At 45.4% G+C, this 18,715-nt stretch overlaps 1 protein-coding gene across 1 annotated transcript in view; it reads right to left on the bottom strand.

The window, feature by feature from the left end:
• fat2 (FAT atypical cadherin 2) overlaps positions 1-18,715 on the bottom strand; it is a 72,312-nt gene that overhangs the window by 28,975 nt on the left and 24,622 nt on the right. The window contains exons 8-14 of the mRNA XM_076292016.1: positions 12,386-12,661; positions 11,807-12,017; positions 7,310-11,347; positions 5,945-6,141; positions 5,267-5,420; positions 3,804-4,037; positions 661-1,050 (exon numbers count right to left, since the gene is read on the bottom strand). Coding sequence (XP_076148131.1) covers positions 661-1,050; positions 3,804-4,037; positions 5,267-5,420; positions 5,945-6,141; positions 7,310-11,347; positions 11,807-12,017; positions 12,386-12,661 — 5,500 coding nt within the window. The remainder of the gene's footprint in view (positions 1-660; positions 1,051-3,803; positions 4,038-5,266; positions 5,421-5,944; positions 6,142-7,309; positions 11,348-11,806; positions 12,018-12,385; positions 12,662-18,715) is intronic.

Below are 18,715 nucleotides of genomic sequence, written 5' to 3'. Positions count from 1 at the left end.
GGCTGGCAGGAGGGCGAGCGAACTTACACACACACACACACACACACACACATACGCACACACACACACACCAGTTTGACTGCTGAGAAAGTGAGCTTGTCACACGCTTGAAGAGTCACTGCCCCTCTGACCGACATGAATAAAGAAGAAAATCTTGTGTCTCTGTTCTGATTGCAACGCACTGTTTGTTGGTTTTTGGCATGGTAACATTCGTTTATGGCACATACAGGGTCAGTATATGTGTGGTGTTTATTTTACCAAAGCTCAGTAGTAGGGCTGTTTAGAAGATGATATCTGCAGGCTGGCAGTGATGTGCACAACAGTTAACATATGTCTTTCATCAGTACCAGGAAGCTGACCGTGAGAACCAGCCATTGCAGGCACCTGCCCACCTTGTTTAATTATTTGAGTTGCAGGAAGATAAGTCCCCTGTACGTATTTTGTTTTCTTTTTTTCTTCAACTTAAAGGACCACTTCTAACCAACTACATGCTCAGACTGATAATAAAAAGTTATTTTCCTCTCAACATTTTTCAAATCCTTTCATTGGCTTTTGATGTTGAAGCTCATGGGCAAGACAGAAAGTTAACAAAGACAGAGGCTGTTATATGGTGAATCGGCTGGTTACAAAAACAAAATTTCATCCAGTTCCAAGGCCTACCTGTCTGAGGGTTGATCTGAAATCTTCCACCTTCATTCCCAGAGATGATAGAGTACTTGACCGGTTCGCTGGCCATTTCATCTCTTGTGTGCGCGGACACGCTGAGCACCTCCGTTCCCACAGCGATGGACTCTGGGACAGAGGTGCTGTACTCGGAGCTGGCGAACACGGGCTGGTAGTCACTGAGGTCCACCTTGTTGACTGTTACCGTGATGAACGAGGACAGGTGGCGGGGCAGGCCGCGGTCGGTGGCCTTGACCTTCAGCTCGAAAGTTGACTGACTCTCGTCCGTCAGGGGTCTCTCCAGGCGAAGGACCCCAGAGATTTCGTCCAGCGAGAAGAAGCTACTGTCCGGCCCCTGGAGAGAGTACCTCACCTCCGAGTTTATTCCTGAAACAAAAGAACGTTGACAAATATTTGTACTTGTACAAATTTCATTACAAATTTAACAACCATTACGATTAAAAAGTGTCATCCGTCAATCCTCCCACAGTGACCTGTAATTGAAGATGTAGGAGATATCTAAGCTTGACCGTCAATCACATTACACACCCTCCTACCATGCCCATGATGCAACGTGATGATAGCTAGTTTGGCATTGAGAACCAATTAGCTGAATTTGACAAAAAGTGCAGTACGAAAGAAATGTTATGTAATCAGTTTCATCTCACTGTGAGATCCTTCTAGACTGTGTGCTGCTAAAGATCATTCAACAGAGCCCATTATCCACCATCTATTTACACAGTCTCAGAGGGAGGGTGCTCCAACAACTCTTTTATTAAAACTAGCCACTGCCTCAAGAGCAAACACAGCAAAAAAGTTCAGTATCTTCAAATGTGTCACCGCTGTCAAGCCTGGACATGTACACACGGGCATAATGCGCATTTGTATTTAACACGCGTTTTAAGGTGTTGGTGGTTTCAGAGTTTTCAAAAAGCTAAGGTGTTAGTGGTTATTTTCAGCCTTATTGTTTCTTCTTTTCAAAGGAGGAGTGTAGAGAGGGGGATATTTTAAAAGAACACAAGATAAAGGTGAAGAGGGATGCGAAAATGGCCTGGAGGCTCTGGGATGTCACGACATGTTCCCACACATCAACAGGAGTGGCCTTGTCACTCCCTGATTGAGCATTTCAGCTATGAGAGTCAATCCCAGATCAAACAAGTGCTGCTCAACACTCTTTCTCCCCCCTTTTGTGGCTACTCTGCACGCGTAAGTGAAAAGTAATTAAGACAGGGTTCCTACACATTTTGCATTTAAAAATTCCATACTTTTTCCATACTCAAATTTTCCAAACTTCTCGGTAGATTTTTCTGACCATATTCTCGACATTGCGGCCACTTCTTGTTTGGGATAACTCGGTGAAAACAAAGGTATGGACAAGTGAAGTGAATTAAAAAATGACACTTATATTCGTCCATTTAACTGGGTCATTTTTAGTTGTATCTTAGTTGTATCATAGTTGTATCTTGACGATGGGGACTGACAGTTAAGCTACACAACAGTAGAAATGGTTCATTATGACCTGAGTGAAGTGATTAGTACTGCAAATGCAATAGTCTGGAAACACAAATATTTCTCCATACCCTTGTTTCTTTTTTCCATACTTATCCAGACCTGGAAATTACTAAAATCAAATTCCATACTTTTCCAGGTTTTCCATACTGCGAAGGAACCCTGTTAAGATGTGATAATAATAAGGGATCTTCACACCGATGACATCTCCGCTTCAGTTAGGCCTTGCTTGTTCGGTATCGCTGAGAGTGAAAGTCTAAGAGTGTTTGGACATGATTAAACAGCGCTGGGACACGTTATGTGATGGAATGTGTAATGGTGCACAGGCCCGTCGCTAGAAGGCAAGCAAACCAAGCAATTGCTTGGGGCCCCGAGCTGGCCAGGGGCCCCAAGACAACGACTGGTTAAAAATAAAATGCAACGACAAACTGTGAGCACCCCTTTGATAGTCAATGCAGTAAAGTGCAACGACACTGTTACCGGCAATACCGGGATCCCCCTCAAGGGGGCCCCTCTCAGTAGTCGCTGACAGCAGCAAGCCAGCCAGGTTTGTGGTCTCTGCTGCTGCCGCGAAAATATAAAACCTCGGCAGTCATAATGAAGCGGAGTTATGCGTCCGGAAGCCAGAAGAGAAAGAAAGAGGATGACAAGAAAAAACAAGATAGTGGTAAGTGATAAATTACACTGGATAAAATAGCTCTACTTGTCTTGTACAAATGGTGTAATGTCGCAGCAGGAAGGCTAGCCTAGGAAAAAATGTTTATGTTAACTACCTGCCTGACGGCCCATGCTGCTTGTAACAAACTAGAACAGTTAGCGCAACTTTTTTTTTCGGACGGAATATGGTTACAGACTGTAATATGTTTATTAACGGGATAAGGAAGACGCAGATCTGTTCCAGAATCACTGTTTATCGTATTTAATGACAACATTGCTATAGCTTTGTAATAGGTTTTGATGAAAGTGGCATAGCTTCTCTGCTATACTAACTATTCGACCGTGATAATCTATTTACCAAATGGGGGTTAGGAAAACCACACGATAAATTCCGTGCATCAAAGCAGACTGGAACATTCATGTCTAGTATTCATGCACGCCAGCTGTTTACTGTCTTTAAAGCATCAGGTGCGTCTGTCTAATTCTCAAACAGCAGAATGCTTAAATGCTATGTTAAGCTACAAGTAGGCCTAGGTCAATGTATAACATTAGCTTGGGATGTTTTTACAGTAAGCATTGGTAGTTGTGAAAGCAGCTGCATTCCTTCTAAATATCAAAATATGGAAATGCTAACATATCATATCTTTTCTTTCTCCCTCAAGGTGCTTTGCTTAAATTTCTTTAAGCATTTTGCTTTGGGCCCCCAGATTCCTTGAAACGGCCCTGATGGTGCAGAAAAGAAAATGTCTTCCAGGCACTTTTGATAACAAGGCTCAGTAGCTGTGAGGGGGCTTTGAAAGTAAATATTGCTTATGTGAATCATGGGCTTGTTATGTGTAACACTGTGACTGTAACAAGGCTGATGTTTTTCATCATCGCTTAACCATAACGGCGAAGGTACGGGCAACACGTACTGCACATGTTGCGAGATGCTCGTTGTACATGGTGCCACTATCAGAGCTTTTAGCGCGTACCTGTATCAGGGTCCCTAGCGTACATCACGGCGATGGGCGTCCTGACGGTGGTGTTGTCGAACACGGTGATCTCGTAGTGGCTGGTGGAGAAGCGGGGCGGGTTGTCGTTTATGTCCTGCACCATGAGCAAGATGTCGGCTTGACAGGAGCGGCCGCCGCCGTCCGTGGCCTTCACCACCAGGTCGTACTCAGACTCCTGCTCCCGGTCCAGCGCTGCCATTGTGAACAGCTCCCCTTGAATCAGAATCAGAATCAGAATCAGGATCAGGATCAGGATCAGGATCAGATTTATTTGGTGTCAGTACACACAAGGAATTTGTTTCCAGCCAATGCCGTTGCTCTAGCAGTACAGACAATTATATTGACCATATACCAGTGGTTCTCAAACATTTCACAATGAGTACCACCACGAAAGACAATTGGGCATCCAAGTACCACCATTATGACTTACAGTAGCCAATTTTGCTACATATTTTACATTGTATACTGTTTTGCCTTGTTTTTCTCTCTTTTTCCAAGAAAGACAAAAATACCTAACCTAATTAGTTTGAATTTAACTTTGGTGATCATGTGGTTAACAATATTTGAATACATATATTTTGAAGTGATTATTTTGTCTTTATGAAAAAACGTCTTGGAGTGCCCTGACACAGAGTACCCGTACCACAGTTAAAGAATCACTGCCATATACAATACAATATAGACAATATAAAAAAACAATATAGACAATGGGCTGACTATAACATATACTAACACATTCATTTGAAGTCATGACCCCATGCTTTGTTTTTATTTTTATTATTTTTAATTTTTATTATTATTTTTCATTTTGTCTTTAATTATTCTTCATGTTTGTTTATTGTTAATGTGGCCACACATTCCCCCCTGTGGCTCATGGTCAGGAGGTGTAGTAATGTGGTTACATGCAGGTTTGGGCAAATGCTGTGTTTAGTAAAAGATGAAAGCCTGTAGTTAAAACAAATAATGAGTAATCTGAATATTCCTGCTTGCGGTTTACGGTCCTGATTTCTCGTTTGTTTAACCATCATCAAAAATGCAGGAATTTGTTTTGTTTTGTGCTCTATGCTTATAATATTTCACCAAATAGTTTCTTTGCTGGTGCTTGACAGATCACTCCAATCTAGGCAACCTGATAAGCCATATCTGGAAGATGCCCTCTTCTGATATTATGCACAGGGCATAGATCAGGGTTGATGACAGATTTTCTTAACAAGAAAAGCATAATATGATTGATGAGGGCAAAGAAAAATTCCAATCCTCTCAGTGAGAGAGTTTTTTCTCAAAAGCTGCCCTGTCTTTCTGTGTGTGTGTATATGTGTGTGTGTGTGTGTGTGTGTGTGTGTGTGTGTGTGTGTGTGTGTGTGTGTGTCACCATTCAGATGCTATCGGACACTTAACCTCCTTGAGGGAGAGCTAGACAAACATTTTGAGTGTGTGCTTACCTGTCCTCTGGTTCAGGTGGAACTTGTCAGCATTGTGTCCATGAAGGGTGAAGGAGATCTGTCCGTTGGTGCCGATGTCGGGGTCAGACGCAGACACCTTAAGAATGAAACGGCCCGACGGGAAGTTCTCCATAACAGCTTCGGTGTAGAGCAACTGCACACACACACACACACACACACACACACACACAGACACAAAAAAAAAACACCAGTTGAGGAGTTGAAGTTAAAGAGTTAAAGTTCTTATTTGTTAGATTTCATGTTGGGTTGTGTGGCTCATATGCTGAGATTGCACAAACAATTTCGGTTTACAAGATTATACAAGATCATACATGCTAACAAAATTATGCAAGATTATAAAAGACAATACAAACTCTTGCAGACAAGTTGCAGACTTATTTGCAAAAATAAGTCAAAAATAATCTTTTCCATCATGTTGTGAAGTTACGCAATTAAAGGAACCTGTTTTTCCGAGTGTCTTTTGTTTACACGCAAATGACACAAACTGGCGTAAGATGGCGGATTGGCTCGGAGCCCTAGAGTCAGACAAGCGAAGCTGCTGGGCCCATGGGGGTGCTTGAGGAAGGATTGTGTGATGTCGTTACTCCAAGCGGAGTGCCTCACATCGGAGCCGGGCAGCAGAGAACACAATAGAGTAAGCAGGAGGAGCAGTCTTACCTGCTCGCACAAAGGACTGTTGTCGTTGATGTCCAGCACGTGGACGTCCACAGTGGCGGTGTCCTGAGATCGTCCGTCCGTGGCGACGACCCGCAGGCTGTGTTTGTCTTGGGCTTCCCTGTCCAGAGCGCCTTTGAGAACGACTCTCCACTCCTCACCGTCCAGTTCCACAGAGAACAGGCCAAGTGGGTCTCCATCTGAATGTGTCGGGGATGACACATGGTGATAATGAGTAAAACAAAACAGAGGGGGAATTAAAAATAAAAACAACATAAATAACATAACAGACAGTAAACAGACAGTAAAACAGATAAAAACAACTGTCAGCTCATTTACAAACAAAGTTACTCTTCCATTGTTGTCTACTTTTTAACCACAACTGGAAGGTATGTTGAAATTCCTGTATGTGTGTGTGTGTTGTGTGTTCAGTAATAATAATAATTAATTAATTGCTTAACTCATCTTACTTTTTTATTATTTCTACTGTTAATTTTTTAGACACAACAGGATTTTCTTGTTTATTCAGTGCACCCTGTCTATAAAGAGCATTAGCATGTCAGCAAGAAGAAAGGGCATCATACGTCTAAGGCCTGTAAAATTGCCTAATGCTTAATCATTATTGCATTTTATTATAATTGTCCTCTAACGAAAAACCATCAGGACAACATAAGTAGCAAAAACTTAATGGAGACTAATTTGAGTTTGCAAAGCACATTTGTTAATGACTTTTCTCCACAATTGTTACTTACACTGTTACTTTAATCTGTTTAAAAGTTTCAGTCTCGGGAAATGCAGAGCCTCTCCTCTCAGGTGTATCTGCTATGGGTTTTATGATATTCCACATTTCATAGCAGCACTTAGTTGTCAAAATGATCTACTACTACTAACCACATGATATTTCCCATCTCAGGGGCCCAGCACAGAAAGTATAAAACTGGCTGTTGTTCAATTGTTTAATTATGTATGCATCTGTTTGTGATGGAAATACTATTCAGAATCAAGTTGTTTTACTCTCCATGTGATTTCCCAACGGAATCGTAAGTCATCATAATTCAATAAAAGTGGTGGCTTACAGTCTACTTGAGCAACAGCCCTTATCTGTTAAATACATTCACAGAAAAATAGTTACTTACTTAAGACTTATTTAGGATACCTCAGTGCAATGTTAAATATGTCATAGATATACTTTCAAGAGTGCAGTAATAGCTGTCTTTTAGTTACAATACCTACGCTTAACCCGTTCAGAAGCATTTATATCAAAATTTGAAGAAAAACTAATATACTGTGATAAACATAATGTTAACATCCATGTTACAAATTAATGTGATATACATTTTAGGCCATACCAACCAGACCCACCCTTACCTGTTATATAACATGTGACCTGGCGGTGCTCTGCCGTGATGTCCAGATCTGAGGTGGAGAGGGTTGCAATGACTTCCCCCGGCCGGCTGTTCTCCATGACAGAGCCCTGGTACAACTCCTCGGTAAACCGGGGCGGGTTGTCGTTGTCGTCTGTGATCATCACCTCCACCAGGGCCGAGGAGGAGAGTTTGACCTTGCCGCCGTGGTCGGTGGCCACCACGTAGAAGCGGTACATCTGCTTGCTCTCACAGTCCATCTCTGTTAGTGTGGTGATCCAGCCGCTCTCGCTGTCGATGGCGAAGGTGTCGCCCATTTCCTCCGGCTCCACGTGGTACGTAACCTGCCCGTTGTCGCCTGTGTCGGGGTCGTTGGCCGTCACCTGGATGACCGTGGTGCCCACCGGCATGTTCTCCGCCAAGAAGGCCTGGTACGGGTCAGCTTCGAACGAGGGCTCATTGTCGTTCACGTCCTGGACTTGGATGCTGACGGACACCAGGGAAGCCACGTCGGTGCCGTTGTGGTTGCCCTGCGCCATGACGTCGATCTGGTACCATTTGGTTCTCTCATGGTCGATGCTCTTTTGGACCACTAGAGTGCCACTCTCCTCATCCACAGCGAACACTTGGTCCTTGTTGCTCTCGATGGTGTTGCCCTCCACTAAGCTGTATATGAGTGGCATGTCGCCGTCGGCACGCACTGTGCCCACCTCTGTGCCCAGGGGGAGATCTTCAGCTGCGGTGAAAGTGTACAGCGGCTCGGTGAACTGTGGTAAGGGCACCTCAGGTGACACCACTTTCACCTGCACGGGCACTGTGGTGTTGTAGAACGGCACACTGCTGTCTCGCGCTTTCACCTTAAAGTTGAAGATCTTGTTCTCCATATCGACCAGGCTCTCCTTGACGCTAACGACCCCGGTGAAGGGATTGATCTCGATCACGTCCTCCGTCACCTCCTCTGCTTCGTCAATAGTGTAGGTGACATCTGCGTTCTTGCCATCGTCTGCGTCGTAAGCCATTATCTGAATGACCGGGGCACCTTTATTGACTGTGGACTGAATGGAAACCTGGTATTCTGAGGCTTTAAACTGTGGGGGATTGTCATTCTCGTCCGTCAGGATTATCTTCACTGTGCAAAATGCCACTCTCCCCCCTCCATCTTTCGCCATTACCTTGATGGCGATCACTCTCTGCAATGGGTTTTCTCTGTCCAGTGGCTGTGATGTCATAATTTGTCCCTCCTGGTCTATGGAGAATGTCTCGTCGGCAAGCTTATTGATAATTGTGTAGTCGACGCTGCCGTAAGGCCCGTCGTCTGGATCGATTGCGGCCAGACGGATCACACGGGTGCCTGGCTCAGCGTTTTCTGCAAGCTCAGCCTCATATATGTTCTGGCTGAAATAAGGGTTGTGCCTGTTGTTGCTAATCATGTCGATGTTCACCGGGGCCGTCTTTTGAAATACGCCGTCTGACACAGCCACTGTGAGGTTGTAAAAAGGGTCCAAGTTTCTCTTGCAGACGTTTGAAAAAGAGATGACCCCTGATGATTCATTGATGGAAAAGTACCTGTTCTCATTCCCTGAGAGAATCTTGTACTGGAGGTCTGTGCTGTCAGGATCCGAGGCCTGAATTTTGACCACTATGTGCCCACAGGTGGCCATTTCGTCCAGAGAGGCGCTGTAATGGGTCTTTGTAAAGTCAGGCGGGTTGTCATTGACGTCGGTCACGTTGACCAGGATGTAGGCCTCACTGCTGAGAGACGGGGAGCCACTATCTGTCGCTCTTATCTTCAGGAGGAAGTGCTGAGTGGTCTCAAAGTCCAGCTCCTGTGACGTTATCAGGAAGCCACTCTCTCTGTCAATCTCAAAAAACTCGGTCTCGTTTTTGCCTGTGCCCAGTAACTCGTAAGTGATATCCTTATTTGACCCAGAGTCAGCATCCGTGGCAGTGATCTGTGCCACAGAGGTGCCTGCCGGCAGCCCCTCTAGCACACGTGCTTCGTATGTGTGCTTCTGAAACACGGGGGAGTTGTCGTTCACATCTTCCACCTCGACTTCCACTCTGGCCTCGGCAAAAGTGCCCATTACGGAGTCTGTCGCTCGCACCGTAAGCAGGTACATCGCTTGCGTCTCATAGTCCAGGAAATCTGTGACACTGAGCACTCCCGTTTTGAAGTCGACGTGGAATTTGTTGGTAACGTTCTCCTCCTCCAGGTTGTAGATGAGGCGATAGCCCTCAGGGTTGCGCGCCTGAACGTGCAAGATCGTGGTGAAGGGGGATATGTTTTCTGGCAATTTCAGCGGGTAGAACAGGCTCTGGAAGACAGGATGAGATCGGTTCCTCACTTGAACATTAAGTTCTGCCGCAGCGCTGTAACTCGGTTCTCCCTCGTCGGACGCGAGCACAGTGAGAACGTATTTATTCAGAGACTCAAAGTCCAGGGGCCGCAGAAGTGACACATCTCCAAGATAAGGGTCAATCCTGAAGAGCTCAAAGTCATCTTCAAGCATAAAAATGACCGATCCATTCTCGCCCACGTCTGCATCGCTGGCCATCACCTGGAATAGGACATCGCCAGGTTCGGTCTCCTCCGAGATGGTCAACGAATGGGGCAGATTTGAGAAAACAGGTACGTTGTCATTTATGTCATCGATATAAACCTTAACTTGGGTGATCGCTCTACGTGGTGGAGTTCTCGTGTCCCTCACCTCAACCACCAGGTCATACTCGTCCTGCTCTTCACGGTCAAAGGGGACGCCTGTGGTATGCAGAACTCCAGAGGACTCGATGATGGCAAACTTATCCCCGCCGTTAAGCACTTTGTAAGCGACTGGCTCATTTAGGTAGCCACCGGCCGCTCTGAGTACAGCCAAAGTTTTCACAAACGTTACATTTTCCAAAACAGTGTCCACCTGGACCCGCTCCTCAAATTTCAGACTGGACGTGGTCATGTTGGTGATGTTTACCTGGACGGTCGCTGTGTCTTTGTACAAGCCATCAGAGGCCATGACTTTTAGCTGACTGTGAGTTTGGATGCCAGACACATCACTAATAGAGATGACACCAGATGAGGGATGAATGGCAAAGTTCTTATCAGAATTGCCTTCAATCAAACTATAGGTCACCTCGGAATCCGCATCATGGGCCATTACCTGGATGACTTCCATGTCTTTGAAGAGAGGGAATTCAATGGAGGAGTTATATGAGGGGGCTGTGAATTTGGGAGGACAGTCATTATAGTCCAAGACCTGGATGACAACCTTGGCTGGTGTCTCAGCCAATAGCGAGGGCTCCCCTGAGTCTCTGACTTGGATTGTTAAGTGAAACTCTGGAGTAGACTCATAGTCAATGGGGGATATGAGAGAAATCGTCCCCATGTTGGGGTCCACTCTGAACACTTTCTTGGCCTCTGGCTCCAGGATCTGGAAAACGAGCAGGGCATTGGAGTCTATGTCTGCGTCGCTGGCCCTGATCACCAGAGGGGAGTTGTTCTCCCCGATAACCATGGCGTTGATGTGAGCAGCCTCGCTAATCTGTCCGCGGTAACTCCTGTGCAGGAAAGCAGGCGGGTTATCATTCTCATCCACGACGTACAGGTGCACAGTCGCATCAGACGAGGTCCCTGCAGGCGTGGTGGCTCGCACCTGGAGGCGATACGAGGCGCACATCTCGTAATCCAACCACGTCTGGACGGAGATGAGACCCGAGTAGGAATTGATGTGGAAAGTTCCATTATGATCGCCATCTCGGATGCTGTACTGAAGGGCCAGGGGGCTTTGTGCGGTGACCGAGACCACGGGAGAGCCGGGCAGACTGGCCTCACTGATCTCAGTGAAGTACTCCTCCGAGAGGAATCTGGGGGGGGTGAGGTCGGAGAGGGTAATGTGGACAGTGATGGGGCAGAGGTCACTGCGCTGAGGGAAGCCCTGGTCGGTGGCTTTGACGGTGAGGTGGTACTGCTCCTGCAGCGTGTTGGCTAAAGACTTTGCCACACTTATAGTTCCTGTGCCCTGGTCAATGTCAAAGGCCCCGTCACCATTTCCTAGAGAGAAAGAGGAATGAAAGAAAAATCAGTTACAGTAGTGTTAGTGTGTACATGTGTGTGTGTGTGTGTGTGTGTGTGTGTGTGTGTGTGTGTGTGTGTATGTGTGTGCATGTGTGTGTATATGTGGGTGGGTGTGGGGGGGGCAGATATTTTGAGTGTGTGTGTTTCTGTGTGGAGACAGAGAAGAAGAGAGACTTATTGTGCATGTGTATGTGTTTTGTAATCATATTCATCATAATTACTTTGCCTATATTGTATGAGCCTCACAGCTCATATTCAATTATCTCTGATTATACTCCACTGTCACAAAGACAGCTCAAGATGTAATTAATACCTGTGCACCCACATCTGCACTGACACACATGCAGACGGGAAATTATTTATAGTTGGAAAAACTTTTTTGCTTTTCAATCAGGCCTTATTAACCTCTTCCCCGTGGTCCACAGTATATCTTACCGGAATGAAAAGAGTAGACTATCTCAGCGTTGCTTCCAGTGTCTTTATCCAGCGCCTTAACTTGCAGAACTTCAGTGCCCGTAAGAGCCAAATTAGCAACGCTGCCTTCGTAGCGAGAACTCGTGAAGGTCGGGGTGTGGTCGTTGCAGTCTTCTACATGGATCAAGGCTCTAACAAAGTTTCTTTTCGGTGGGATCTCCTGATCTCGAACCTTCACAAGAGGAGAGCAGGAAATGTAGCGGTCATTGTTATTCAACGCTCTAACGCTTCTAACGCTCACCTGAAACAACTGTCTGAATCATATCCTATGACTCATCATGACGCTCCTCTGTGTCATGAAGATTGAATAAAGTTGTTTATGTTAATAACAGGTCATGAAACGGATACATGTTAGGACTAAAATGTGGAGATTTATTACATTACTCCATAACAGGAAACTTAAAATGAAATGTTAGTTTTTCTTCATTTCAAATAAACATTTTAATGTGAAGCCCAACTCTAGACTGTGGCAGAAAAATATACTACTACTCTATTACTACTAATGCTACTACTACTATTACTAATACTAATAATATTTACCATAATGGTGAGTATGTGCAGGGGCAGCGCTTCGAAGTCCAGCTGTTCGGTCATGACCAGCACTCCGCTCCGAGGGTCCAGCTGAAAGTGGCGGCCGCTGTCTGGGTGGACGCTGTTGTGGATGGAGTAGAGGAGTCGGCTGTTGATGTCGGCGTCCTGTGCGCTCACCTGCAGAATCTCCTTCCAAGGCGCCGTATCCTCAGGGACCCTCACCTCGTACAGATCCTTCTGGAAGACTGGACGGTGCTCGTTCATGTCCACTACGCGAATGTAGGCCTGAGGGAGGAGGGGGCAGCAGATCATGTGGATGTTTGAGCATTCTGCACAAACCAGTTTTGGTGCTCAGTGTACATTGTATACACAATACACAGCTGATTTGACTATGAAAGAGATTTGGTTTTTGGTTTTGTTAATGATAATAGACTGCTGGGTTGGAGGAATGTGATTTGCATTTGAGTTTAGTTCATGGGAAAGTGTCTGCAACGTGACTTGATAAACTTCCAGTGATAACAGTCTGATGCCAGCTGCAGTCCACATCAAACACCCTATTCAAACCATTAAGGAAGAAATACACAGAGAATTACAGATGCTGAAGGATGACTTGGCCTCAAATGGCATTTGCAGTAACTTTTTCCTACTGAGATTAAAAAACTTTAGAGACTAAATAAGAGATTATAAATTAGGTGAAAAAAAGTTAAATTCAGCATTGTTACGCTATTCAGGGCAGGTTGAACAGTGTTTGCGCTGCTGCGCTACTTTGTTGCGTTACTCCTGCTGTTCCTTGTGTCCCCCTACAGGCCATCTTGCGTCCCGCCAAGCGCTGATTGTGGGTTGGGCAACGTCTATAAGGACGCCCTGTTTGACGTCTGGGCGCGCTCTGACATTCGCTTCCCGTCCGATCCCGTCGGCAGACGCAGGGCAGCTTCGTGGTGCCTCGCTGGCACGTCACGTTCTTTGTTTAGCTTTTTGTGTAGATTTAGTTATTTTGTTGTCCAAGCACGTTCCCCATATGGGATTGATCTTTGTTGTCTTTAGTTAATTCATATTTAGAGCAGGTGGTATTCGGTGATGGGGTTTCACGTTATTTAGTTTAGGTTTAGTTCAGCACAGCAATAAGCGGACCCGGAAGACTCACAACAACACCATGTCTTTTGTTTCTGGTCGGGAGTCAGGCAAGATCTATATTTCCCCGCAGATATGTGTGGTCAGGGTTTCCTTTCTATTCTGTTTTAGTTGCTTTAGTACCACCATGCTCCGTTTATGTCAAACCACAATCCTTTATTAAATTAAGTTGTTATACACCGTCACCGCTTCTCGATGGCCTTTGTATGTTATGTTGCACCATTTCATATAATTTGATGGGCTCGTAACATATAAATGGGGGCTCGCTTAGCCGGGTTTTGAACCATATTTGTGGCCTAATTTGTTGGCCTTTCTAAATAAGTCCGATTTTCCCTTTGTGAAAATCTTTTTCCGTGGTGGTCGCACTGCGCGCTGTTGGTGCGCATCAGCTTGTCGTGATCGCCCTTTGTCTTGTGCCGTAGATTTTCGGTGACTTGTTTTTCTAGTGCATTTTTCGTCTTTTTGCCCGTTTAGAGAATTTTGTGTGTTACCCGCAATGTTTGATTTAGACGCGTTTATTCTCGCTCCTACACAGGAGATTTTGTTAACTGTAACGCGTGATGACCTTGTTAGAGTCGCTGGCCACTATAAACTTGAGGTGAGTGGTAGCCCTTCCAAGGCTGAGCTTCAGGATAAGCTTATTGAAGAATTGCGAGAACTGGGAGTGTTTGAGAAAGTATCTCCTGATATATCTACGTCGCCTGGTAAAAACCCTCCTACTGACCCTTCACCTTCACCTAGTAAAGCTGCACTGGAATTAAAACGTTTACAGTTAAGAGAAAAGGAAATTGAATGGGAACGCGAAAAAACTAAATTGGAGGCTGATAGACAGACAATACGAGAACGAGAAAAAAGAGAGCACGAATTGAGATTAAAAGACCTTGAGTTTGCGCAGGCATTGCGTATTAAAGAACTCGAGTTGAAGGCCCGTGAGGCTGGTGTTCCATTCAGGCCAGATCAATTTGACATAACTCGAAACATTCGCCTTGTTCCACCTTTCAGTGAGAGCGAAGTTGATAAGTTCTTTGCACATTTCGAGCGCGTAGCGACGACATTTAAATGGCCCAAAGAAATTTGGACCATGACGCTACAATGTGTGTTCACGGGAAAAGCGCAGGAAGCTTATTCCTCATTAACTCTAGAGGACGCAGCAGATTACGAAAAAGTCAAACATGCTGTTTTACGCATCTATGCTCTTGTGCCAGAGGCTTATCGACAAAAGTTTCGCACTTATCACAAACCTGAACCTCTCACATATGTAGAGTATGTTAGAGAAAAGGAAATGTTATTTGATCGCTGGCTTAGTTCTCAAGAAGTGACAACTTTCCAATCTCTTCGTGACTTGATTATTCTTGAAGACTTTAAAAACGGTCTTCCTCAAACAGTCGCTACCCATGTTAGTGAGCATAAAAATCTGACTCCTGGTCATGCAGCCGTGCTTGCTGACGAATATGTGCTCACACATAAGCGTGTCCCTTCTAACTCTAAGTTTCCACAAAACGTTTCCAGTCATCCAAATGTGCCTAAGATGTTTAGAGAAACCATGCCCGTGTCTGCCCGCTCTCCAGATAGGCGTCCGCCGGCATCTAACGCTACTGTTCCGACCTGCGCCTACTGTAAGAAACGTGGGCATGTTCTGGCCGAGTGTTATTCTCTAAAGCGTAAAAATAAGGCAGCGAATCAACCAGCTTCCTATAGATCAGAGGTGGGTTTGTGTGTTTCAAACTTGCCCGTGAGTAGAGAAGACACCAATACTGACAATCACGGTTTTGCGCCTTTTATAATGGATGGCTTTGTCTCTTTGCCCGGTGAGCCTAGTGAGCGCGTTCCGATAAAAATTCTGCGTGATACTGGCGCCTCACAGAGCTTTATTTTGCAAGATGTGTTGCCTTTCAGTGATAAGACTTTTACTGGTGATAGTATTCTTGTACGTGGATTCGAAATGGGTTATGTTAACGTCCCTCTGCATGATATTTCTCTTATGTCTGACTTAGTTACTGGCAATGTTACCATGGGCATACGCCCCTCCTTGCCTATTGAAAACGTAGCGGTGCTACTTGGTAACGATTTGTGTGGTGGAAAAGTCTTGCCTGGCCCCATTGTGTCTCATGCATTCCCCAAAACATGTACTGATGACCTGTCATTTAAATTCCCCGAGGTTTTCACCTCTAGCATTGTTACTCGCGCTATGGCGAAAAACGAAAACGAGACTGCAATTGAGGATCAACTTGATCGATCTTAGTGATACGTTTATTGCTCGACCTTCACTCTCTAGCGATAGTGATTTACTTTTGAATTCTGTTTCACTGTCGTTTCCTTCTGATGTTCCTAATTTATCTATGAGTCGCGAGCAGCTTATTAAGGAACAGAAAATTGACCCGTCTCTGTCTTCTCTCTTTTCAGAAGCTATTTCTGAAGAAGACATTGAGCATTCGCCGCACGGCTATTTTATAAGAGATGGTGTCTTAATGCGCAAGTGGAGGCCTCTTACGGCCTCAGCGCAAGATGAGTGGAGAGTCCTCTTTCAAATTGTTGTCCCAGTCTCTTTTCGTGATAAAGTTTTGAGTTTAGCTCATGACCATCACTTCGCGGGTCATCTCGGTGTAAATAAGACCACTGACAGAATTTTACGCCATTTTTTTTGGCCAGGTATTAAAAGAGATGTCGTGAGATATTGCCGAACATGTCATTTATGTCAGGTCACTGGTAAACCTAACCAGGTGATTCCACCTGCGCCTTTACAGCCGATTCCAGTTACGTCTGAGCCCTTTGAACACGTAATATTAGACTGTGTTGGACAATTGCCTAAAACAAAGTCTGGGAATCAATGGTTACTTACCATAATGTGTAGCTTGACTCGTTTTCCAGTGGCAATTCCGCTCCGTAAAATTACAGCTCCTGTCATCATCAAGGCCCTGATGGGTTTCTTCTCTCTATTTGGCCTTCCGAAAACCGTTCAGACAGACCGTGGTACCAATTTCATGTCCCGAGTGTTTGCACAAGCTATGCGCCAGCTCGCGGTCCACCATGTTACATCCAGCCCATATCATCCGCAATCTCAAGGTGCACTGGAGAGGTTCCATCAAACTTTGAAAAATATGCTAAAGTGTTTCTGTCTCGAGTTCCAGCGTGATTGGGATGAAGGTGTGCCGCTTGCTCTTTTTGCCGTGCGCGAGGTTGTGCAGGAGAGTTTGGGTTTTAGCCCGTCAGAACTTGTTTTCGGGCACACGGTTCGTGGGCCTTTAAAGCTGCTAAAAGAGTCGTGGCTCGCTGAGCCGAAAGAGTGTCTCAGCTTGTCTGATTACGTGTCCAACATGCGTTGTAGGCTCAGTCGTGCATGTCAGCTGGCTAAAGAAAATTTAGGTGTCTCTCAGAAGAGAATGAAGCAGAGATTTGATCAGAAGGCTGTTTCCCGAAGTTTCAGTCCTGGTGATAAAGTTCTGGTGTTGATTCCTGTGATGGGCTCTGCTTTGCAGGCTCGTTATAGCGGACCTTATAGTGTTGAACGGCGAGTGAATGATCTGAATTATGTCATCTCCACTCCAGATCGAAGGAGAAAGACCACACTATGTCATATTAACCGTTTGAAGTTGTATTGTGATCGAGAAGAAGGTTCAGCTCCTGAACTTAAGTCTCCGTGCACTTCAACCATCATAAATAATGACGCTTGCGCAACGAAAGTGGCGCTGTCCAAAACGTGTGGTGCTGAAGTTGTTTCGTCGCTGGTGGTTACGGCCCAAGCTGAAAATGCGTTTCCGTTGGTACAACAGGGTGCTGTGGCGAGTGCTTTGTTGGAAGATGATGGCCGTACTCCATCAGTTGAGGTTATTGAAGGGAGAATGAAGAATTCTGAGCTTCTTAATGACTTAAATTCTTTCTTGTCTAGTTTATCCACATTAGAACGTAATGATTTAATCTCCTTGATTAAACAGCATGAGGATTTGTTTCCTGATGTTCCTCGTCGCACAACGGTAATTGAACATGACATTGATGTGGGTTCCACACGCCCAATCAAACAGCATCCTTATCGCACAAATCCACACAAAAGGATGTTGTTTCAGAATGAGGTAAACTTCATGCTGAAAAATGGCATTGCAGAACCTAGTAATAGCCCATGGAGTTCGCCTTGTTTACTAGTTCCGAAGAGTGATGGTTCCATGCGTTTTTGCACAGATTTTAGAAGGGTGAATGCCGTTACGAAGCCTGACAGCTACCCATTACCGCGCATTGACGACTGTGTTGACCGCCTGGGCTCAGCTGTATTTGTCAGTAAAATCGACCTGTTGAAGGGTTACTGGCAAATTCCGCTGGCACCTCGTGCCAAAGAGATTTCAGCCTTTGTGACGCCAGATCACTTCTTACAGTATACCGCCATGGCCTTTGGCCTTCGTAACGCGCCCGCCACTTTTCAAAGGCTCATCAACGGCATTCTTGATGGCGTGCCTAATTGCGAGGCCTATTTGGATGATTTGGTGATCTATAGCGCCACCTGGCCTTCGCATATGGCACATCTCTCAACTGTGTTTCGCAGACTATCGGAAGCTAATTTAACCATTAACCTGGCTAAATGCGAGTTTGGCCAGGCTACTGTTGTATATCTGGGTAAAGTGGTTGGCCGTGGGCAGGTGCGTCCTGTCCAGTCTAAAGTTGAGGCGATTTTGAATTATCCTCCTCCAACTACCCGCCGCGAACTCCGTCGCTTCCTTGGCATGGTAGGCTACTACCGGTCATTTTGCAAAAATTTCTCTGCCATTGCCTCGCCCCTCACTGATTTGCTCAGCTCGAAAGTGACTTACAATTGGACTCCACGGAGTCAAGCTGCTTTCGAGTCTGTTAAAGCACTGCTGACTACTGCACCCGTGCTAGCCGCTCCGGATTTTTCTCGACCTTTTTCCATCGCTGTTGACGCGAGTGACTTAGGAGCGGGAGCTGTTCTTTTGCAACAAGACAGGGATGGTCTTGAACACCCTGTCTGTTTCTTTTCGCGCAAATTTAACCGTCATCAGCGGGCTTATTCGACCATAGAAAAGGAAGCCCTTGCTCTTGTGCTTGCCTTCCAGCACTTTGAGGTGTATGTTGGAGGTGCTGTGTGTCCGGTTGTGATCTATACAGATCACAACCCCTTAGTTTTTCTCGATCGCATGCGCAATTGTAACCAGCGCTTAATGCGGTGGAGTTTGATTCTGCAAGGTTATAACTTGGAGATTA

This window comes from Alosa pseudoharengus, unplaced genomic scaffold (genome assembly GCF_046254945.1).
Source record: "Alosa pseudoharengus isolate Yale_2024_CS ecotype anadromous, Long Island Sound unplaced genomic scaffold, YU_APseudo_1.1 YU_APseudo_1.1_scf_19, whole genome shotgun sequence".
Taxonomy (NCBI): Eukaryota; Metazoa; Chordata; class Actinopteri; order Clupeiformes; family Clupeidae; genus Alosa; species Alosa pseudoharengus.
Note: the sequence above shows the minus strand (reverse complement) of the source record. Positions and strands in the feature narration are given on the sequence as shown.